Here is a 27,142-nt window from a genome sequence, read left to right on the forward strand (position 1 = left end):
CAATGCTTTAATGCGTAAATAGTAAAAGTAGTATATATTAGTATGTTCTGATGGCAACCCATGCGTCCCATGCAACCCATGCGTCCCATGCGACCCATGCGACCCATACGACCTCCCGGCCCGCCGCTTGATCCGCTACGTGTGTGACGTATATTTACCCCACCAACTTCCTATCCGTTAAGTGATCAACATAATATAAATTATGTACTTATATTTTTTTATTATTACTATATATTATATTAATAAATTATTACTTTAGGGTTTTGTGCGTTCCATTGATCCATACAAAGTATAGCTAATTGTACAGTAGCAAACATTTTAATTTGACTTAAGCTCGGTATAGCCATACTCTGTCTGATTTCTACGTTACGAATGAAATTTTCCATTTCTTCCAAATTTTTAGGTTGTAAATCCACTCGTAAGCACTTTTCAGTTAAATATTTACAGTATTCGTCCATTTGTCTCATAATTTTTGGCTTTATGTTTAATTCTTTTTCATTAATATTCTCAGTAATACACCATTCTAATTCCTGAAGTCTTATTAAATCTTTACGATTTAGTAAGACTCTGCATCCGTCAATATCTTTAGATTCAATTACTAGGACGTTTGAACCACTATAAACCATAGTTGATATTTTATAAGAATCGGTATCCAGAAATATCATACGTTTATATGATTGTGGAATGTTCAGTATAAAAGATAAGATATTACCCATAAGCGAGAATATACGTCTTAAAAAATCTATACTAATTTTAACATAACGTGATGATGTTAATAAATGAACAACTGTTTGAAATTGTTCTGTTGGATCGATACCGATAAATATAAATTTTCGACCTGTAAAATCTAACGCGTAGGATGTAGACTCAATGAGTTCGGTCGGAGGTGATGGCGGCACATAAGTGAAATAATTTAATCAATGTTATAACTAAAATGTACTACACAGTTATTTAAAAAAATATAAGTATAGGAACTTACTAATATTATGTGATTATTAAGACTAATAAGACTATCCCGTCTTAATCCAGAAAATTGAGTCTCTCATAATGAGGGTCAATCAATGTCAAAAATCACATTAAATTGTTTAACCTTTACTTGTGATTAGTTGAACAAAGTTTTTTCTTGATAAACAATTGTTTTTTAAATTCTTTTATTTCTAATAACTGATGCATATTATATATACATACATATATAGGTGTGCTATTAGTCATTATAGTGGGCCTCAAATATTCTTTTTACAAAATTGGTGATCCGTACAACTAAAAAGATTAGAAACCGCTGGTTTAAACAATATATAGATACTTATTATTAGTTACCTATATATATATTGTCTATAACGAGCTAACTATATAATATTAATTACAGAGAAAATAGGTAATCGTAAGCATTTGGCTCACAGCTATATTAGGTACGTAGTACCTAAGTTACCTATTGGCTATTAAAATTTAAAACTATTAGGAATTTATGAACTATGCATGTGTATAAATAGTTAGCGATTACGATTTTAAATGTACAATGACACAATATGTTATTATATTGAGTATATTTTTATAAATTTTAAATGTTCGTCTAATGATTATATCATGCATGATATAAATCATGGTTTATGAAAACAAATAACAATATTAGTGCCTACTGCCTATAAAGTATAGGTACACTATAGAAGCTAAAAGGTAATTCTATATGACTATATTATGTCTATATACCCATAACATGGATAATTATAATGATAATAAATTATTACATAACGTTAAACATTCAACGATTACGTTATAATAGTATGAAAAAAGTGGTAAACTGGTAAATATGTTATGAAATGTTGAATATTAAATAAACATATTTATATTGTATACGCGATATGACTACTTTGATGTTGGTACATATAGAATTTAATTCAGTATTCATTTTTAAAATGTTTAGCTAAGTATCGACACTCGACAGTCAGTCCAGTCAGAAATCAAATGTTCTAGGTATGCTAAAAAATAATATAGTATTCAAATATAATGATTAAGTATTCAATAGAATTTTAATTATCTATATATCAGCTACTGTATAATTTTAAATTCTAATAGTTATAAGTTATATTTAATTTTTAAAATGACATTTCACATTTGTTTATTTAATTTATTCTTTAGAATTTTTAATTTGTGTTAGGTACTGACATCTACAATAGCCTATAGATACTTGCTTATAATATGACTATATGAGGCCATAAAGATATAAACATTAAAAATTATACTTGTTGTATAATAGATAATCAATTATCTACAACCTACGTACATCTACAACCTAAATCTAATTTGTAAATTCAATTGGATGTGGAAATATTGTGTTGTATTCTAATAAATACACGTAAGTATATAAAGACTAAAATATTAAAATCTATAGAAATAAGTTCATAGGCGCAATTTTAAATTTGGGGGGCTATTATAATTTTATATGTGTGTTTATGCTTATAAATTATTTTAAATTCAAACTATTTGTGGTGGTCTGTGATCTTAGCCCCTCCCCAAGTCCCCAAGTTGCGCTTATTTATAATTTTGTATTCAGTACGTAAATTGTGCGTTGGTCAGGCTAGATCCGAGTACAATAATATTCAATGAGCCTCCCTGGAAGTTTACATTTTTTGATTTTTAATATTTTACAAATGCAAATCAAATTAGTATTGGGGTAAATATCTATGTTTTACTAAGTTGTAAATGGGTAATTTAATTTGTATGAAGAAATCAAATTATTTAAATATATAAATATTTATAGAGTTATTTTTATCGAAAAATATATTAAAACAAAATATTTAAAAAACATTTAAAAATTGTAATCTGAAAAAAATAAAACTACTGAATAGAAAAACAAACGAACGAATCTATACTCTATATATAACTTATTATAGTCACCATAATAATAGATTGTATAACAGAGATGATAAATCATTTACCTACTTTTTATCTTATTTATTACAATTTACCTACTGGCTACAGTAGATTAAACATATTTTTTACATAATAATGATAATGAATATTGTTATTAATGTCATTAATGTCAATATATGAATAGCTAAATATAAAACAGTACATATTATTTAACAAAATATTCAATTATGTAAATACGAAAAACGTTTTATTTTATTAGGTCTTAAGATATTGTTATGAAACGTGATAATTTTTAATCGGAATTTCTAAGTCTGTAGCATTCATCAAAGTTATGTATTTACATAAAAATACATACTCTAATTATTATTGGGCAATCAAGTAAAATAGGTAAACATATTTTTAATGACATATAAATTAAAATCACGTAAACTAAGACTAATTATCTATATACGTATATATGGATGCTATAGATGGGTATACCTATAATGAGTTATGACTAGTAATGTTTATATACCTAACCATTTATGCATTAAGCTATAATGCTATAATACTATACAATATGCAATATTATAATTTGTCGATATTATAGTAAGTACCTTATGTATTATTGATATTTTAATGTTTTATTGTTTTAAATATAGATATAAGTAAATATAGGTGATATAGGTATTATTACTATATGGACATATAACTATAACTTAACCTACACTTTTTAATGCATTATAGTCATTAGTGCATTACTATTTATGAGCTTTTAGAAATGTAATATTTATTACTCATAATAGTCATAACTCACTTAACAATTGAAATAGGTACCTAGGTAATATCGTAGAAACCAACACAATTGAAACATTTAGAATGTTAGTTTAAGTCTGATAATAAATTTTATAACCGCTAATTCACTCTAATATTAACCCTAACTATCTAAATAAAATTGGTTTCGCTAAACATGAATTTACAATGTTGAGGACGCCACATACACTTCGTCTAACATCAGCAATTTGTGTTTAATAGTTCAAATTTTGTGCAATAACCTTTAGGCTTTAATAATAGAGAAATTGAAGGCCTTGGTGCAATAACGGGTTACATCCATTTTTCAAAATGTTCGGGAAACATAAAAAACTAGGTATATAAAATTGGTAAAAACACCAAAAATTCACAAAATACACAAAAAAGTGGTGTTATTATTTTTGTCAGAATAAGATACATTACTTAAATACTCTTTGGTTTGAATTTTATATTCATGATATTTATAAAAAATTTACGATAATTACATTTTCAATGGTCGCAATAACCGAATACCTACGTTCAATTTTGTTTTTGGACGCATCTGGCATCTGGTTATTGCACCCAACAGAAATTTAAAAATCAGTTTTATCATTTTATTTCAATAGCCAATACTATTCATTGGACGTATTCAATTTTTGCACTCATCGATAGAGATTTTTTTCTAAATATTTCTATATCAAAGACGATTTTTGAAAAATGTGGACGTATTCGGTTATTGCACTGGGGCCTTGAATTGATCGATTATAAAACTGAAACGTATTAAAATAACTATCTATGCTTTCACATGGTTATTTTTACGATATTTTAATTTTTAAGTCAGATGAACATTTTTATTATTATTATGAATAATGTACATATTTGCATAACTTGATATAATTAAAATATCAAAAGAATTAAGCTTAAGCACAGATACCTGATGTCCTATACCTACCTTCAAGTTTAACAATAGGTCAATTCGCTCTAATATTTAAGATAAGAAGAATTATATAAGAACACCAAATTGGTGTTACCAAATTCAAAATAGATAGGTACCTAGATATGTTTTAGTGTTTTATATTTGTAAGACGGACTGACGGAGACAACACGTCGTGCATGACCGCATGAGTATAGTGTTCTGCGCCATCCTCTTACGACTTACAAATTATTATAAAACTAAGCTAGCCTACCCTGATGGTCGTCCCAGACGCTTTTATAGAAGGGGTGAACTTCATACATTAAACACACAAACTACTTGGTAGGTACTTATATAAATTACGGACATTTGAAGGAAAAAAGGTCATAAGAGGGGCGACTGCCCCATTTGCCCCTCCCCTGAGTTTACCTAGGTCTACTCACTAGAATATATGGACATTTGCATATCACTTGTGCAATTATAATTTGAGCTATTTTTTACTACCTACAATTGTACAATATGTTAAAAATAAAAAGAAACGGGCATGTGTTCAGGGGAGGGGCTAAGGTTGTACATTTTTATAACAAAAAGTTTATTGACAGAAACCCCTTTTTCTATACTAATATTATATACTTTATAAACATACATACTTATCAATTTTTCAGAAATTCTTAAAGGGAAACGTTGAATCTGTTTAACGGCTTAAAGCTTAAACCCTTTCTTGTGTACGCGCCTGAAATGAAATATTAATATTATATAGTAGTAGCATTGTTCTGTGGTAGTAGTCATATTAGCCGTTTGGCTGTACGGTTTTCCGATATTTTTCATACGTGTCTCGTACGCACTGTTAGTCATATGGTCCACAGTATTTACTATTTGGTATATACACATTAGTATTTAGTATGAGGATTTACAATTTATAACAGCTGCAGCTGTTGATCGGGTACGGTGTCGGTGTGTCGTTATATTTCGTCCCCTTCGCTGTTGAGTGTTGACAAAACTCGGAAATCAAAATGTCTTCAGACTAGAACAACTTGTTTGATTTATTATAAACATTAAAGGAAAAAATTCACAAACTTTGTGTCATAGTTTTTAGTACACTCTGAGACTGTTACCGTGCAGTATTTTTACATTATTATCTTACATCGTTATTGTTGCTCCTAAGAGGCTACATATCTACCTGTTACAGCTAAGTACATCATATTATATTCCTATTTCCAGAAACCGAAATCGAAAATGTTACTCGTCAAATGTCTGTGAACCGTAGCGCGTCGTGTTGTTATCCCGATATATATATTTTTTCTCGTCGATATGGGAACCGTCGATTGGAACTCTTTGCCCAGCCTGGCTCTCCATCAGGTGTTCACTCACCTATCACCTGAATCCAGAGTGGCTGCTTCGTCCACTTGCAAACACTGGAGAACCGCCTTATACCATCCACAGTTCTGGCACAGTCTGGTGTTAGACATATCGTCTGCTGGAACTTCATATGCTGAAGTCAAGTCAAAAGTGAAGCATGCCAATAAGAATCTAGTGACGTTGGTACGTGACATCCACCTTGCATTTGATTCCCGGAGCACGCAGTGCTTTGAATTGGCTTCATCTGTAATTAAGGCATTAATGGGCAATGAACTGTTGAGGAACGTTGATATTGAGCTTAACCACTGTGAGCTGTCAAAGGATGAAATGTGAGTAACTGAACGTCTTAAATAGACATAAAAAAAATATAGGTTTTAAAGTTGAAAATTACTTTTTTTATTTACCACAACATTTACTCAGATTTCAGTACAGGTGGTCAATTCAAAACTATTTTGAGTTTGCCATTCTCAATGTTGTGCAGAAAGGAAACATCGAAGGGTTTAGTTTTGGATATTTTATGTTTTACTATTGGAATGCTTTGATTCATATGCTATCGAAGTACAGTTGTGATAGCTTACAACGTTTGGAACTAGCTGGATTGGGACCATCAATTTTTAACGAAGAGAGCAAAACTACATGTTTTAATTCTACCTTTGATAGTATGTCGTCACTAATCAATTTAAAGGTCAGTTTTTTTTATTTTTCTTCCAAATTAATTATAGTTTATTTTATTCATCTAATAATAAAACAATTTTTATTTTAGAAATTAAGTTTAGACCTAAATTCCAATACGTGCAAATTGCTTCCAGCATTATGTTCAATGTCTCAATTGGAAATCCTTGTCTTACACGTTCATAATGAGTTGGATATAGATATAAGTGATGATATCTGGGCAGATATTAAAAAATACTGGTAACTATGAACATTATTTACCTATAACTGTTCATTTTGTTCAACTATTATTAGTAAATACAATTAAATATAATTGTTATTATAGCCCTAAACTTGAATTAAGATTAACAATTATCAACTGTCATATTGTTGCTAAACATCTTCATACTAAATTACTTCGTCCATCAATGCCATTAACACATCTCAAAGTTCTTTTTTGTAATGTGGTAAGTTAATTATTCTACATTTTTTTAACATTATACTCAGGCGTGGATCCACAACATATTTATTTTTTTTTTTTTTTTTTGGGGGGGGGAATACCATGTAAATATCAAATTTTATCGGCTGCCAAAAACAAACATCCTAAAATTTACCTGTGTGGCAGAGTCTACAGTGGGGCCTTGGCCTATTGCCCCCCTCTCTTGGATCCATGCCTGATTATACTATTATATGAATTTTTAACTACTAACAACTTAAGTATAATGAAATTATTTTTTATATGTTATAAATCTGTAGATAAATGTTGAAGTATTACATAGATTAGTGGACTATAGAAATACTTTTCAATCATTAATTTGGGTTGACGAACAATCAATGAATCCTGCTGGCTTACTTAAAGGACATTGGCATCTTGAACCATCTCCAGATGATATTGAAACTAATCCGTTGATAATATTATCGTGGGTTTGCAGCAAAATTACAGAACTTGTTGTATTGGGTAAATTTGTGAAATTATTAGTATAATAGTTGATGATAATACAATTTAATGATATATCAAGTTCTACAGTAGAGATCTGCACAGGCCGATAATTTTCAGTCTGGTCCGGCCCAGTAATTTTTTAAGTAAGCTTGGTCCGGCCCGGTAACCATTTGTTGTATATAAGTCTGACCCGGCTCGGATAAGTCAATTTTTTTTGGTTTTTTTTTTAATATTGTGTTCATAAACAATAATTATAATTTACTTATAAGTTATAACAACATATTTATAATAAAAACATTTAATATAATTGATATATAAAAATTTATACATTAAGTCCTTTGAATAAAAAATTAAATAATATATATTGTAACTAAATTTGAAGAACAATTCTCCATTTTTCATAGAAGCCTAGTCTGGCCCGGTTCGTTAATTTTAGTTCAAAAAAATGTCCGGCCCGGCCCTAAAGCTACCCAGGCCTGGCCAATTCCGGACCCTTAGCCCGGCCCATGCAGGTCTTTATTCTACAGTTACAAATTGTGTCGAAATATTTAGTCTAGAATTTAAACCTTAATCAAAATTGTCTTTAAACAATCTTCAAAATGTTTTCATACAAATTTAGTAAATAATAATCAATAATTTTAGGATATTTTATTGAACCAGTGGATGTATGTGGAATTGCAAGACTGAGAGGTTCTAATTTGAAGAGGTATGAGTTATTAGAAGAAGATATTTGCTTTCAACAACCACAAAGCGAAATGATTTATGATGAAGTTGTTTTAGTAAGTATTTAAAATCATTTATAATTTATTCAACTAATTATTCTAACTTAATTATTTGAATTTTAAGGTTTAGTAATCATTTATTACCTTTACCGCATTGGTATCAGTAGGTACTTTTAGGCTTATATACATAGTCCATGTGTGTTTGTTGTATCTGTGAAGTTATGTCTGCGAAAACATTCCATTTTTTCTATTCCAACTGCTAATTTTGCAAAATGTTTGATCAAATGTTTAAAAAATTAAATGATATAGAAATATATTTTTCTTTTAATGAAAATTTTGAAGTATTATTTATTTTATAATATAATATTTTTACTGTAGACAATATTTTCTGTTGTTTCAAAATATGTTCTCGTTCATTAAAATTATCGATTAAATCGGTCATCTCTGTTTTACAACTTGCACAGATGTATCAAAAGGGCTTGTTGTTTTTTTTCTTTTGTGGCTCTTGTTAATATTAAGTTAAAATTGTATTTTACCACAAAATATTATATCTATATTATTTTTCAAATTTTTTTATATACCCTAAATATTTTAAACTACATATTTTTACTATTATTTACTCTTGAAAATCGAAATATATACTAAACATTTTTTTAGCAAAACAGATCATAGTGTTCTTTAATAATATTTGTTATGATGGTCTCTTAATATTAACTATGTAGTTGTAATAGGAAAAATATGGTGGTTGTAAAACTATATTAGACATAATAAGATCGAAAGGTTAGGTTACTTAAGTATTATATATAAGAATATAAGATCATTATCGTTAAAATATTAGCTTATTAGACATTTAAAAAAAATATCCACATCTGATTCATAAATATGTTTCATATATTTCATTAAGGCTATACATTGTTAAACATTAGTTGTATTATAACAAAAATTAAAAATGATATTTTCTAATTGCTTTCAGGATGTATCAAATTGGATGGAAACAAATTGGAAACCTTTGAATAAAAATAATTTATTTGTAAGTCATTCGCATTATATATTGCAATGTATTTCAAAAGATTTAACAACAAAATTAGATATTAATTAATATTTACCACAAAAATAACTTAAAATACCAATCTTTAATTTACATAATATACTATATTTTGTGGTCAGTATTAATAAATTAGTTTAAAAAAAGGTTATACTTACAAAACTAAATATACACTTTAAAAAATCTGCTTAGAAATATGACTCTCAGTATATAATAATAACAAACTATAATTTTACATAGTGGTTGTGTAGTTAAAAAATTACTGTTGCAAATAATGTTTAAGTAATATGGAAGTATCTATCTAGAATTATAATTCAAAAATTTATTAGTTAACAAATGTAAAGCATTTAAAAAAAATTTAATTTTAATAGGAAAAAAATACTTTATCATTACTATACTGTCACATCCTAATATACTCTAAAAACAAAAATGTTAAATTATAAATATTGTTTAAAAAAAACCCAATTTCAATCTAGTCCTATTTTATTTTTATTAATAATTTTTTTTTTTAAGTCATTGTTTAATATCCATTATTTATGGCAATCGTAAACAATTTTTCTGTTATTGATTCGTTTTTAATGTTTTTTTTTTTTTTTACTGTAGAAGTTTTTTTTAAATAATATGAAATAATTTTAAAAAGGAAAACACCTTATAATTTCTTAGTTGCTTTACAAAATACAAACAATCTAATAAAAGAACATTTTTAAATTTTTACTTATTACATATTATATATTTTTTACACTAATTTTATGATATGTGAAATGTTCAGTTAAAAGAAAAGTTATTTAAATAAGTATAATAATTATATTTAAAGCAAAAAATGTTATTTAAAAATCTAATAACCATAAAAAACACTATTGAAAGTTACCAAGGTACATTTTTAATTTACTTTATGTATTGATTATTATGTTACAATATCAGTGTTATACACTATTTCATTTATTTTTCTATTACATACATACTTAATAAAAAAATGAAACATGATAAAACAGTTGTAATATTCTGATAGTTTCTGTCAATTTCATTATGTATTTTTACTCAATAATATACCACCAAGATCAATTTTTTATGCAATGATCAATCCAATTGCTTCAAAAAAAAAAAAAAAAAAACATTTGTTTTCAATAACTATAAAGACAAAATATTTGTATTGTATTAAATTAGCAAAAGTGTTCCTACCACAAACTTTATAACTATGTGGTTCTACTTATATGACGAGTGCAACTCAAAAAAGCACATTTTACTGATTAGACTGTGATAACATCTGTTAAAATATGTACAACATTATAGTGTTTAGGCAATTAGAACTGGCCGTAACTAGAACGGACCATCAAAGAGTTGTTAATATTGTTAAAATAATATTGTTGTTGAAATGTGTTTATTAAAATATATATATATTATAATATCATAAATGTAAAAGAACGTGATTTTAGAAATATTTGATTAATTAAGATCTAAACGACTGTGATGTTTAAAAAGATCATTTCTTATGTTGTTAATGTAGGTTAATTGTCTATAACCATTTTATAAAAGAAGTAAGAACTGTAACAATTGTTTTGTTAATTATTTAAATTTGTTACAATGTATTTGTGTGAATATTTTTCAACAGTAACACAAGTAACACAAACAAAACTATGACTGAACGAATATGATAAAAACATTCGTGATAGACTATACTTGTTATCATAAAAAATTTTTTATTCTGTGATCGATAACAAAATTTTTTAAAAGTACGTATTCAAAATCTTAAATTAAAATCCTTTGTTTTCAACAAACTAAAACTCATTGAAACAAAAAAATACGCACTGATTTTTAATTTCTTTTATTTCTTTTTATTATATTGTTATCCAACGTTCATATTGGATTTTAGTGAATTAATTATTATTTTATTTTATTTATACTCTATATGTTGATATTATGATTTTAAAATATATTAATTGATAGTCAGAAAATGAAATAAAAATTATCATTTTTATTTTATATTTAAAATTTTAAAATAGGTATGCCTATTGGCTATTATAGTTGATTAAAATACACTTATATTTATATTACCTTTATGAGTATATACTAGGTATTTAACCTTTATTTTTATAGACAATTAATACCCAAAATATTGTTTAAAAGTATGTATTTACTTTCAGTCAAGTATTGTACTCTTAGTATCCTAATGACGGTAAAAAATGTATTTGTATATTCACTCATGAATTTTTATGCCTATGTTTATTGTTATATCTAGCTAATTATATTGCATATAATATTATACTAATGTGTTGTTAACAGACAAAAAATAAATAATAATTTTTATAACAAATGCAGTGTTAAAACTATGTGGAGGTAATAAAAATATTATATTATATTATAATTTAAATATATCTTGTAAATCATATTTTATTGGAATTTGGTCACTTCTATATTGTATGTTTAATTATCTATCATCCTATTAAATTACATTTTAGTGTGCACTTATACAATTGTATTTATGTTTAAAAACTGTTTTGTGTATTTTTTTTTTTTTTTAAACCAAATATCCAATACTATTAGTTTAACTAAATATTTATTAATGTAGTAACGTACTGTACTGCTTCAATATCAAAATATAATTATTATCAATTAAAACAAACTTGATAAAATATTATTAATGTTGTTTAACCATATGCTAGAATTTTAATTCATTTTTATTGATGTTATTATAATATTTAAGTTTTAATTTTATCTTATTTTTGCTGTGTTAGATCTTGGTCTTATATGATCTATAATTGTTAATTTTTATTAAACTTATATTTATGGGTTCATGGTTAAGTTGGTCATAATATAATATAAGTGATCAACACATTGTATTACTCAAAAATAATTTACAAATTTAAATGTATCCATTATAAATTATTGTTAAATAGAAATAATAAATATATTACGATTCAAATTGAACATTCTAGTGTTTTCATTTAAACATAGATTCATAGTTGTTAGTGTTGTATACCTGTTATAGTGTTATATCAATTTGATAAGTATTCGTGTAAGATTACCACCCCAAGCTGTCCAGAATATGTTGTTCACGTTCTGAAATAATTATGATAATTCTATCTGTGAGCGAAACGCGTCATGTGTTGGAAACTTGGAAATTACGTATTCAAACAATTAAATTAAATATGTTAAAACTCCTTTTAAGTTTTGAACTGCCAGCCTCTAATAAAACATAATATATACCTCATAGGCATTTGGTGGCCTGTTGTGCAGTTTTTAAATCGTGAGACTTATTTTTTTTAAACATTTATTATTTATATTACAAGATTAAAAAATTACAAAATATAAAACAATCAAAATCTATAGGTAGGTACAACAAGGCACTGCAGGATTCACACCGACTTTTTTTTTTATCCGGACATTATTTTGTTGGAGGCACAGTCCAACGGGGGGCCCTACCGTAAACACGCCTATGATATACCTAACGTCATAACACTTTAGCGGCAATACATTTTAATCATATTAATATTATAATATCTTAATGATGGAATGTTGTGAACCGAATTATAAATAATACATATTATTATAATATAGGTATCAGCTGGTATATTGTATAATATGTATTATGTATATGAATACAATTTTGAAAGCTATGCGGTCAATGATTGCGTAAAGTATCTATTTGAAAGTTGAAATGTATTTTCGTATTTATATAGATAGCCCCAGGTAAGTATTTACCATCAGCCAATAATTAGAGTGAAAATGGGGTAAATGCGAAAGGCTGATTTTTGGAGAAAACTGCAGTTTATAAGAAGTAAGAACTAACATTAAGCATATTGTAACATCAATACACAAATACACTACCTACTTTTTATAATTATATAGGTAACTATTAAAACCGAATCATTTATTATAACTCGACATTTTAGAAGGTACCTTTATAATGGACGAAACGGTATAACTCCGATGTAAGGTATCTGTTTAAACTCGAATACTTTCAATAAATGTGATAATCTGTGAATGCATAAACGGTTTTATTTTATTTTATGTTTTTAACTTTTCTCGATGTTCATCTCATAAAATATAAAATGGCTCAACTGCTCAAGCCTAAGTAGGTATAGAAAATGTTTGATAAAATCGTTCCGTTACTTATGTATTGAATTGTGGTCATGTTTATTATTGATCGACTTTATACCACATAAAATATTCAACAAACCTAGATTTGTTTGCACGGTATAATAATTTTTCCATACAAATGTCAAACGATTTTATCAAGGTAACAACTATCTATCTTTTATTTTTTTTATAGCTGAATAGTGGACGTAGCTCTGGGCGCCTTCTCCTTTGCGGTGGCCTTACCGACATCAGTCCCGACCAGGGCTGTTTGTGGCAGTCATACTAGTGACATTATGGCCAGGTGGGCTACCTTGCTGCGTACCCTACTCTGGATTCGACTGTCTCAGCTGTAAAATGACCAGAAACAGAGGCGGAGGCCATGCACGCATACTGTAATACTCCATTACTCCTATAGGTTCTCCGGGTTCTCGCGATCGCTCGATAACGACCCCTAACAGCTCACTCGCACATTGACAGTTGCCACCTTCTGGGTATCCGACCTCCTCCCCCCTGAATAAGTAACATTGCTATCTTTATATTTTGTACTCATCATGTATTAATGTATTATTCATTAATAATATTTTTAATAAGGAGTATAGTTTGTTAAAATAATGAACCGCTTGTATAAGAGGTAATATTTAGATGATGACACATACCGATATGATTTGTTATCACTTGTCTTCTTCGTATAAATAACCATGCACATCAAATCTGCGTTTAGCAGAACTATAATGCTGTGTTGAAAGCTTAAATATTAGAGTCAATTGACATACTATCAAACTTAAAGCTAAGAAAATTATCAGTTTTTTACAGTATTTTAATTTTTAAGCGAGTTGTGTTATTTTTTTAATTGCAATGTTTTATGTACTCATATTGAGCGTAAAAATTGAAATATCATAAAAAACCGAAGTACAAACAAAAATACTTATATGTTATATGTTCTTAATTTTAAGTTTGATAATAACACAATTTACTCAAGGAAAACTCGGACAGTTATGGATGAGATGTCCTCTTATTATGATTGAAGGCGAAAACGACATAGGTATTCGGTAGGTACACTGGTACCCATTCATAAATCTCTTTCAAATTAAGATATCTAAAACAAAAATTGAACAACGCTAGATCATAGATAATATTGTTACGTTTAAATTTAATAATTTAATAATAGGCTGATTGACTCTATAGTATAAAATTAGATGTGAGTGTGTCAGACATTTTCTAATTTTAAATTTTAAAAATATAATGTAATTTGTAGATATTCTGGTGTTCAGATTAAATATGATGTGTTTTGGATACAGGCGATACAATTGATACAGGATATTTTAATTACACCGTTTTTTTACTTCATGCAGTCATGCCTATAATTGAACACAAACATTATGACTAGATAAGTACGAGTTTACTATAAATACTAAGTAGGTATTATAGAGTATAATGTATACACCGTATTTTAGTTGTTTTAATTTTTTTTATCCCAAAATCTGACATAATAGATATTTGTTTAGTTTTAATGAGTCAATTATTATTACTTTTTTTCTATATTTATTATTATTATTTCTTATTATGCACTATTTAGTAAAATACAAAAATTATATTTTGATTAAATTATAAGTATACTGCAGCATATGTTTTTATTTTAAAACTATTTTTTTTTTTTACTAAACTCGCTGTTTTAAAAACAATAAAAAAAACTGAAGTATTAAAAAAAATCTAAGAAGCCTCTCTGCTGTATGCCCGTATAAAAGGTGTTGAGTGTACTTCGTCATTGAATGAGTCACTGTAGCCTGTGATGGCGTGATGATGGGATGTGTTTAATTTGAATTCAATAATAAACCGTTGTACTGGAAAAATGATTTTTATCATTCAGCCCGTCTAAACCTATTTTTTTGAGGATATTTTACTATATTATATTTATATTGATATGTGTAAGTCATTTATCTATTAGTAATATGTGATAAGTTGTACAAACCGTTTCCAACAACAATCAACAAATTTATATTTATTATAATACCAGGCTATAGCTGTTAATGACGTACAAATCAATAAGACAGTATAGAACAGTATGAATAGATTCGTTGTTTAAATAACTAAAAATTAATTAAATTTTTTTTTAATTATTTGAAAATTTAATTGTGTATTGTAAATAATAATTTATATAGAAGTAAAAACTAATAAGTTTCATGTCCTTACAAATAATATTTTTTGAATAACAAAAAAAGAATATTTACATTGTTATTTTTCGTTTTAAATATCCGGTTTTTGTCAATATTTAAATTTAAAATGTTTATTAAAAAAATGCGTTATTGAGATTTTTAGTTTTTGTAAGAAAAATATATAGGTAAGACACGCATTTGTGTTAATTTATATTTATTTTATTTTGTTTAACATAACTCTTTTATTTTTATTAATTCAAACAAAACATTATAATAAATAATAATATATGTATACGCAACAATTTTTTAAAGAGTTCTTTAAGTGATGTTTGTATTAAAGTTAGTAGGTACATGCAATGTGTGATAAAAAATATAAATATTAATAGCATATTTAAACAAATCTATAAAACATAATGTATCGAAAAGAGATAGAAACAGTTAGAAATTAATACAAAATTCTTAAAAATAATATATTATTGTTAAATTTACGTATAATATGGTAAGAAAATGTAAAGTAAAATAATAAAATTATTTAAACACTGGTGACACTATTTCTAATGACATAAACGGCCAATCGACGATAAGTTTTTTAACATTAGATGAGTGATTACTGATAATATTTTTCTTGATTATTAAAGGGATTGAAATGTAATAATTTGGCGCGAGATATTCCATAAGTTTTTATAATAAGTTACTCTAACATCTAGTGATATATTTGCATGGTAATTTTTTTTGAAATATAGATTATTTAAAAAAGGATAAATGGTTAACAAATACCATAGCAGTACCTGTATATAAACGGTTAAAAGATATTGCATTTGGTTTAATGGATTGGTAAGGCAAGGGATTTTATGATGGCAGAAATAAAGTTAAAACACTTATATGAGAGACGATATATTAATTTTAAGCTTTTTTACTCACTAAGTCATAAACAAAAATGTTCTCATACATAAATAAAAAAAAATAAAGCGAATATTTGTAGTGTTTAGAAATAACACAAAAATATTTTGAAATTTATTTGATGATGTATTGATGTCTATAAAATGCTTACTTATATAAATAAAAAAAATTAAGTTCCTAAAATTAATCATTTTTTAATTGTAACAAAAATATAAAATTGATTTTGCTAAAAAATAAAAATATAATTTTGTATAAAAATTCAAGTTTTTTAAAATTTTTTTTTCCTATAGGTAAGTATCGATACAAAAATGTTCACTAGGTCAAAAAGCATGATAATTTAATACAAGGATCTTCATAAGTTAATACTTGCATAATATATATTAATATATTATACTACCTATACGTACCTCTTTTTTTTAAATCTATAGGTATAAAAAATTTTACAATTCCGAATATGTCAATAAACTATGATTATATATTCTATTATTTCTTCGTCTTATCATTTAATATAGGTACTAATGGTACTATAAGGTCGAATCCTAATAACTCGAACATTGATTACTAATTTTTTTCTTGTCCCTTGAAATGCTTACCTAACTATAGCTTATAGTTGAGTTGTATAACTCTAAAATTAAATTTACCTAGACCTGACTGTATTTAGTAAAACCTAATAAGTAAAAACCTTTAAAAATGTATTTAAAATACAGAACAATTAAACTTAAAATATAAATAAATCTACTAAAAATATACATTTTTATTTTTTATTTTTTATGAATTCAATTTTTTAAAACATTTAACATATACTTTAAAAATATCAAGTCTTAGTATAATAGGTATTAAGAACATATTCCATGTTCACATTTCGTTTAAAAAATTAAATAAAAATCATTTTATTTATTTAAGCAGGTGCTTACAAATTATAAAAAGTTATATCTACACAGTCTGTTTAACAAAAAAATAAAATGTCTGTTAAAATAAGTTAGACAAAAATTGTTTAAAAAAAATACCGTAAAATATAATTGTAAAATAACCTAAAAAGACAAAAATTCCTAAATAGTAAAAAAACTTATATTTATATATTAAATACACTTCTATAATCCCCCCCCCCCCCACTGTTTAAAATTTCTGTGTACGGATCGGCACCAATGTATTTTTTTTTACATAATTTTATCGATAACGCCGATCTTTTGGTGTTAAATGAACGCACACACCTATAAAAACACCACATTGAGCTGCGTCTAATTGACCTTGTTTATTGTGTTCATGGTTACCAAAAGTTGGTACAATCAAAACATTCGTGTTCGACGAACAATCGCTTTACTTTAATTTTTTATCAATTTCTAGAAAAAATGGCGTATAAATATGTTGCATAAATAGTTATACCTATATTCTATAATGTTATTATTGTCACTGTATAATTTAGTATATATCTATATTATATCTACGATATATTACGATTAATTTTTTTGACCGAGTATTGGATATATAAGTCAGCATTAAATTTTTCTTGCATGACGCAACTATACTGCAGTGCGCCAGTGCACATAGATACACATTTCTGGAGAGGAATAAATTATATATGCATCGTTTTAAATTCTAAGAATTATAATTATATCAATCATAATCACGTCATAGATTTCGTAGCAAATAACAACGGCTTAACAGTAGATTTTCGGGGGTGTTATTAGAAACCCGTAGTTTTTTCTATATAATATTGCAAAAAATAATGTCAAATTTTGATTTTCTATTACTCCTAATACCTATATGTATAATCATAATCATATATCACGCACAATGCAATTTCATTTTTATCCATAAAAAAGTATATTTTATCATCATAAACCATGCAACAAAAGTACATAGGACTATATTATTATATAACCGTCAAGACGCTATATCTGAATAGGTAATATATATTAATATCAGTATGCAATATGTATTTTTAAATGTCTGTGACAGTTATTGAGTACATATAAATACTTTGTATAGGTACACATACAGTATACACACATGTGACATTATTAAATGCAATAATTTGTTTAATATTTAATACATCAATACATTTTAATAAACATAACTATAGCTAGTTGCTAGTACGTACATTATAACTATTAAAGTGGAATACATGATGAAATGGCTAAGTACTAACTCCAATAAAACTATAATAATTTTAAAATTTTGGCAAATAATCTGACCATCAGAAATATTAGTTTCATATATATATATAGATATACTTACATTAAAACCTCTCTTAATAGGCATTTCTGAATAGTAGATAAATTTAAATGACCTATAGCGTTTAGTATTAAGAGGTTTCACTATGGTAATAAAAAAAGCAATTCCTGCTATTTAAAAAACCAGGGAAATTGCTTTGCTGTATACGTGTATGTGTGTGTATTGACTGTATTGAGTATATCTAACTCGTATTGACTCAGTGTAATGGATATAATATGCATTGGACATGTCAAATTTGATTTTAAGGATATGTCATTGTATATGATGTAATACGAATCTTAGTAGTTAGTGGAGAAAATCTGTATGGTTGTCTAGTTGTCCACAAAATATTATGCGATTATGAAAAATGTTATCAATATTTAAAATTCAAACGTTCATAAAAAAATGAATATGTGGTAGGTATACACATAATTTAATAATTTATCTTTGGATGTTAGTAAAAAAAAATCATCTATTTATTCTACTTGTTATAAAAAATATTGATTGTTCTGTTGCTCCATTTGGTTATATGTATATAATTTGTATTTATTTAAATTATAATATTATGTAACATATACATCTTACATCTTACTTATTTACCATATAGAACTATATATAATAATATATTAATAATATGTAACACGTATATATATATATTACCTAATATCATAATAAAATAAATATAAATAAGTAAAACAATAATTAGTTTATATAACACAAAAGTAGTTTTTATATTATACTTGACGTTAAATATAATATCTGTTATTTGGAATTTAATAATATAATAATCTTCTATTCAAACAAATATATTCGATTTGTAAGGTTTTAAAATTTAAAATAATACAGCTAGGTATGACTATACTATTTTTGAAATTGTTAAATAAAGCAGCTGCAAAATCTGTAACAAAAACACGTATGTTTAGGTATACATAATTTTAAATTCATATTTTACCAATTTCGTATATATATACCTTCTGTAGAAGAAACCGTTGGCGTTTTGATACATTATTCATTATTCACTTCTTATATAGTAATTGATTCAACAAATATTCTTAACAAATCTGAATGCATTACCATGTATTTTACACTTTATAAAAGTACCTAATATAGTAATATACTTATCTATAATAATTGCGCTGTTCACAACATCGATTTATTATGACACAACACACATACCTATTTGTAAGAATTTTTCATAAACGCACGTTTTTAAATATTTTAATCCTCAATAAATGTAATCTATTATTTATTTAGATATATAGTTATCATGATTCATGAGTTTCATATTTAAATTACAATAAAATAAATAGCCATATTAGCGTGTGTCCACTCCTACGATTTCTTTATCATCATTTATCTACTATACTGCTATAGAATGGCTCAAAATATATTATTATTAAATCATATAGCTATAAATTTATATTTAATCAAGAATTGTTTTACGAAACTTTCATTTCGTATTACATTTAAATTTACATAACCTACTATAACCACTAGGTATTAATTTAAATAATTACATTTTTGTGCGGGAAATATTGTGCCTATGCATTTATAGTTAATAATTATTACCTAACTCTTTTAATATTTATTATCCTGTATTTTAATAGCATACTATATTATAATTAATTTTATATTATTAAACATTTTTTTAATCATTATAAATAATAAATATTATAAATTTGAAATTAGTTGTGATTATTATACATTAAATTACAATATGTATATTATTATACTTGAATGTTTTGGAGAAATATTTAAGTCATTTAAGAATTTAGAATAGGACAACTTATCATGTAAATTTCGAGTAAAAAGAAAGTCTGTACATACTTATTAATTATTATGTAAACATTGATACATTGTTCGAAATAATCGGGGAAAACACAAAACAAATTATATTGAAAATGTTTACGCAAAACCCGCTTTTAACAAAATCATTATGATTTTGTTGATGTTTTTAATTAAAAAAATATTAATTATAATAGGGACTTTTCAAATTATTATAATAATTATTATTTATTACATAATATTTTATATAATTTATATGAAATTTTTTGGAAAACATTAGTTCAACCTATTATATTATTAAACTAGCGTACTATATGTTATATGTTATTATGTTAATAAAAATAAATGATTAATGCCATAGTCTATAATACCTAATACAGTAATACCTATTAAAATAAATAAATCATAGGATAAAATGAATATCCTCAGTCTTTTAGACATATTGACCGACACATTGGCTCAGCTCGGAACCGTGTTTTGTATGCAATGAGTTATCGTATTTTAATATACAACCTAATCGCTGAATAGGTAAACTCGCAAAACTTATTATGTTATTACTATTAACAGTTGTCAGTTGAACAACTTCGCTAGTTTTTAGTTAAAAATAACGTTATAAATTCTTATAAAAATAAAATAGTAATATTGAATAATTAAACAATAGTAGTTCAATACAACAAGTTTTTATTTACAAGGGCGATCAAATTGAAAGGGAGGGACTGTCAGAGGGGTGAAAAAATATTGACTTACCTAATATATATAATTCATGGATCCACATCGTAGTCACGCATGGCCAACATATAAACTATTATAGGCGATCATTAATAACTAATAAGTAAGACAATTATCAAACTTTTAAAATGTTTGAGGACAATATTAATATATTATTATAAAGATATAAGGATACCTATTTTATAGTTCATACACATTTGACAGATAATTTTCTTAAAAATGTTTGTTAATTTTGACTCTCATTTTCGTATAGCAATAATTTTAAATTAATCGGAAAACGGTTTTGCGAATAAAATATTTTATTAACTCAATAAATATAAAAAATATAATATCCGATATTATAAATCGATATGAGCTACAAAAATATCTACTACTAATTTATAAGTATCTATAATATTATATAGACATAGATTCTATATATTAATATATACATATTTTATCTTTATGACAGAATAGAGGATAATAATGTATATAATTAGTAGATACCTATATATAATACCAATACCCAGCACCCAGGAAAGCTTACATACGAGTCACGACCTTTAGATAAATCTGAAGTTGCCCCGTAGAAATGAACTTATACAATATGATCTCTTGCAGTCACAGGTAACCCGGAACTTGACCCGGAATATTTACCATCGAAAGAACTTATTAGTAGGTTTAATTCCGGAAAGTAAACTATTACCCACGAATAAATCTTCGTATAACTATTAAAATACATAAATCTCGTGAGATGAAAAGCATACTTATGTATCATTATATAGTGATGACATTAAAGTGAATACAATTTAAATGATATAAATAATGTACAATTTTAAAATACCAAATATCTATTATTTTACATAATAAAAAGTGTATAAATTGTTTTTGAAATGTCTTGTAAGTAAACTTTGTTTTTCTACCAAAATAAAAAATATAGATTGCATAGTAAATTTAGATTTACAAAAATTGAAAATAATTTTGATTGAAATATTTACCTTTCTTTAAAAAAGCTTGTGTTGAAAGTAGAAAGTATTATTATAATATTATTAATTATTATATATTTATATAATGTTAAATTTTAAAGTAATAAATACAATTAAAAGAATAATAAATCTATTTAATATAATTATAAACAGAGAAATAAAAAAATAAAAATAATATATTTGTATATTTGATGTATGTAAATAGTGTTTGTATAATAATATAATATATTATATATACAACCACTTAAAGGTAAAATGACTAATTAGTGTAGGTATATACGTTGTATGTATACGTGTATCTACGTTAATTAGTTGTGTATCCGAAGGGGTGCTTGGGGAATATGACACTCCACTTTATAGTAGGTATGTGTTATTTGTAAATAATTTTTTAATCAAATAGGTATTTAATGAATATTAATATAATAATATCATTAATGTTATTTTTTTCATATACATATATATTGCGATTGGTGGATTGATTATATTATAGATCAATAATTTATATATAATATGATGTATGTATATTTTAAAACCTTATATAGTTATATTTTAATTTTTATATTAGAATAATATGCATTTGGAGACTCCCTAATCCCCTTCCATACATTTTTTTACTAATGCCATTGACGTTAATACAATAATACGTTATACCTAACACTTTATGTCTTTATAGCTTATGAGTAAAGTTATATTCGATAGTTCAATACTCCTAAACAATGATATTGTTCTAGACTTCTAGAGTAATAGTCCTTATCGCTATTTAGCTTCAGCTCCATAATTTTTAATTGTAAGCCTCAAAATGTCATTCAACATAATATGTTTTTTAAGTTTTTCTGCTCCTAAGTAACGTACATTTTTTTTATGTTTTGTCCAAACTTGGAATTAAAGATTTATGGTTTATTGTTTAAAAACGTAGTTGCGTTGAGATTTGATAACCTCGTGATGTTTATTTATAATATTTATATAGGTATAGTTTTGTATCCATATTTCATGTGGATATGATTTGATTAATTTTGATTATATAATAACATAAATCATTTAGTATAGGTATTAGCTATTAAGTAAAGTATATATATAATCCATAACATTTTAAACGTTGAATCAGTTAATAAATAATAATTAAAAATTATAAAATGGGTATATACTTTAAAAATAAGTAATTATTTTATACGTTTGTACTAATCTGTATGACAAATTTGGCCGCGTTTTATACCTATTGGCTATTGATGATGACTTGTTAAATTGGTAGCATCTCACATATTATATACATTGATCGCATATAGATATTGGTCACAAGTATATTAATTATATATTTAAGTATTATATATTAAATATTTAGTACGATTTCATATAGGTAATACAATATTTATAAATGTATACATTTAAACAATTATAATAAATATATATCACTAGTAAAGTAGTAAAACACATTAACACTTTTAAAAAAGTTGGCTATTTATATTTGTTTAGTTTGTGACAAGGTTCTGCAGTTCGCATCAACGGTAATTCGAGACATTTCCAAAGGTTTTATTTTTCCTTTTTTTAAGCATGTTAATGAAATACCAAATAATTGGATGAATAGAATTTAAAATTAAACTAAATAATCCATTGTATAATACTATAATACTTCAACCACATTATTTATTTTAGGTAAGTTAGTTAGAACTGTATAAAAGCAGTTTCAAATTTTAATAGACAATCTTAGATTCTTTTGTACTTATTCGATCTACACGAAGTTGCGGTATCACCGAATTTGTCTGATCTATTAGAATAATATGCCAATATTTTGCCAAATAGTTTTTAGAATTTCCAATAATAAATTTTTTCGATTCGATTGAACAAATTTCTAGTGGAAGAGAGGAAGGGACTAAAAAAATATTGAATTGCAAATTTTAAAAACCGATTTTCAATTATTTGAAATTAATTTGAAAAATATTGGTTATTGGTTCATAAAAAAGGTTTTAATCGATTAGACAACTTCGTGGATATCTTTTTATGATCAAATTTTCCTATCCACGTTTCCTCATAAAAGTAAGTATGATAACGTATTTTCATTTTTATAATAACATTATATACCACGATTTTTCCCACAAAAGCTTATCACTAAGTTGTGTAAAATAAAATATTAATTAACGCACTTAATTTTTGTTAATCAAAATCAAAATTAGGGTCTTAATTATATTATTTCAAAAATCCATATTTTTAAACATAACTCCATCATATAGATTGTTTATTATAGAAATTACCCTCTCAAATTTGAACACCAAGAAAATTATATTTTAAATTGATTTATTGCTTAAATTTTAAAATCTATAGCATGTATTGTTATTGTTTTTAAATCTAATTCTAATGTTTTAACTTTTAAGGACTTACACTATTCTATCATTGGCTCTTTCGTTTCGATTTGTGTGATTGATATCTGGACAATGATTGTAATTTCTATTTTCAACCAATATAACTTCTTCATTCTTACTGTAAATTATAAGACAATAGTTTATAGTAATTTTCAATTCGATTTAAAATTATTATCTATATATTTTTAAATTGTTTTATTTACATTTTCGTTTTTTTTTTTTTTATTAGTTTACAACAGTAAGCGTCTAGTCTTCGTAGAACAAACTAATTTTTCCTTTTTTTACTTTTAATGTAATTTAATATTTTAATGGTATAACAAAAAATATAATTTAAAATACTAAACTAGAAAATAACACAGCGAGAGGGCTGATCGTTAGATATTATAATCTATAACTAGGTATTTTTTTTATATAATAAGAAGGTAACTATTTCCCTAGACCGTGTATATAATATATTAATATATACTATATATTATGGTCGTATATATTTAACGTCATACTATATACGTATTGTATACAAAACTATATAAAGGCTGTCGGATGAGTATTATTAAAAATTTTAAAATGTATGGCATTTTTGATATTAGTTGCAATGTATTTATACTAGTAATAAACTAATAAATAATTGGCTACTGGCTACAGCATAGATATACTTGCAAACTTCAGTAGAAATTCTAAAACAAAATAAATCGCTATTTTATTACTTCATTAGACATTTTCGCAGTTATTGATATCATTTTATTTCTTGTATTTAAATGTTTTAAAATATTAAAATTAACCGTGACCAAACGTATACGACCAATGATTGTATACCATGTCCAATATAATGTTTGTGGTTTTACATCCAACATCGATAATTATTGTAAATGTGTGGGTAGTGGATACATATAATCTTTATTTATACAATTACATTAACATTTTAAATCTAATAACAAATTATGTTATGGTATATAATAGTAATAAGTCACTGCAGTTTAAATAATCACCCATATATACAATGATAAGTTGTCAAAATGTCCCATTATATTTTTATTAACTTGCACAATTATTTTTTTATTTCATCGCCTGCTTTATAAAAATAAAAAGTATATTTTAGTCTAAAATATTTAAAATGAAAAATATAGCTTCAGTTTGATATTTATAAGAGAATCTATTTAAGTTATTACTTGGGTTATTTTATAATAGGTAATTCAATTAGTTAAATTGTTTGACATGTATTATAATTATGTCAAATATTATAATTTTAAAATATTCATACACCGTAGAAAAATTGAATTATTGTAAAAAATATCGATGATAGGCCATTCTAATATTAGCTAGGTAATAAAGCTAACAACAAAACATCGTTTCTGTTGGATTTTAATTTGTTATATTGCGCATGGGTCAGAGAGAAAATAAATCATCTTAGCAGTACTTATATGAATGTTTATATTATTTATATATGTTGTTGTTAATTACTTGTACAAAAAAAACCTATTAAAGTGACCCACCAAAAAAGAGAAATTTACTTTCGTAAAAAAAATATATAAAATAATATTTTATTAACTAGCTGTACAATAACTATTTTATCAATTTAATTTATTTGTACAAGGTATAACGCATACCTATATTCTGATTTAGGTTAAGAATTTTAGTGCCCACAGACTTAATAATCAAGCAAATAGAATTAATTTAAAAACAAATTTAATTTAGTTCATCATATTAAAAAAAAAAAAATAATTGTTTTGTGAGAATTTCATATATGATGACAAATATAAACTTAGTTCATCGGTACTTAGAAATATCAGATGGTAAAAAGTTCGATTTGAAGTAATTTACGTTTGTAGAAAACACAAGCAATACAATTCGATTCAATTTGTAAAAACGTCAATAAAATGTACAACTGCGTGCTTAAAAAATGAACAAGTATAGCCTAGGTAACTATAGTATTAAAGTAAGTGTACCGAGTATACCTCGTCATTGAGTAAGTCACTGTTATGAATGCGTTAAATTTGAATTCAATAAAAAATCGTTGATTTTGAAAAACGAAGTTGAGCGAAAAGACTGACTGTTATCCTAATATTACTAAGTATTTTTCATGATACGTTTCTTGAGATTGCTATTGAAATAATTTATTTTACTATTGGTATTACTTATTGGAAAATTGATTTAATTTTTATTGAAAACATTGTATCATTTGTATTTATTTTGTATTAAAACTATGAATAAATAAGATGAATATGTTTTGTATTGCTTTTTTAGTAATTTTTTTAGATACCGAGTGGAGCAATGAAAATATTGATTTTATAATGATGTATTTTTTTTGTTTGTCATCACCTTTCAGGACAATATAAATGGTTTGAATTTCAACTGTAATTGGTACTAAAGGAAGTCAAAGGTATAAGATTCCCATTTCCTTATAATTTTTAAAATTCTAGAAAAAAAAATTAAAGAAAACGGTAATTTTTACGTAAAACCGGAATTCGACGAAATTGATTTTATTTTTTCGTTGTATAATTCTAAACCGAATGATCATATATAGATACTTAAAATATTTTCAAAAGTTTATATTATTATTTTTTATACATGAATACACGATAAAATTAAAAAAAATATTTTAACTTTATGAGCTATTTATAGATGTGTAAAATTTGAATTTTTCAAATCTCTATGTAAATTACTTAAAATAATATAAATACATTGGGAATTTAAATGAA

At 25.4% G+C, this 27,142-nt stretch overlaps 2 protein-coding genes across 2 annotated transcripts; one reads left to right on the forward strand and one right to left on the reverse strand.

Annotated features, from left to right (window-relative positions):
* Nucleotides 1-239: 239 nt before the first annotated feature.
* On the reverse strand, nucleotides 240-902 carry LOC132930028 (uncharacterized; the record flags this gene model as incomplete). The annotated part of the gene is made up of 1 exon (XM_060995686.1): nucleotides 240-902. A coding segment is annotated over one exon (663 nt), but the record flags the coding sequence as incomplete, so codon positions are not given.
* A 4,554-nt stretch (nucleotides 903-5,456) lies between these two features.
* LOC132930263 (F-box only protein 33) lies at nucleotides 5,457-12,194 on the forward strand. Its single transcript, XM_060996029.1, has 7 exons — nucleotides 5,457-6,240; nucleotides 6,332-6,596; nucleotides 6,675-6,823; nucleotides 6,909-7,029; nucleotides 7,319-7,520; nucleotides 8,145-8,281; nucleotides 9,198-12,194. The coding sequence occupies exons 1-7, from the start codon at nucleotides 5,864-5,866 to the stop codon at nucleotides 9,321-9,323; spliced, it is 1,377 nt and encodes a 458-aa protein (XP_060852012.1). The 5' UTR covers nucleotides 5,457-5,863; the 3' UTR covers nucleotides 9,324-12,194.
* Nucleotides 12,195-27,142: the final 14,948 nt, after the last annotated feature.

Source organism: Rhopalosiphum padi, chromosome 4 (genome assembly GCF_020882245.1).
Source record: "Rhopalosiphum padi isolate XX-2018 chromosome 4, ASM2088224v1, whole genome shotgun sequence".
Taxonomy (NCBI): domain Eukaryota; kingdom Metazoa; phylum Arthropoda; class Insecta; order Hemiptera; family Aphididae; genus Rhopalosiphum; species Rhopalosiphum padi.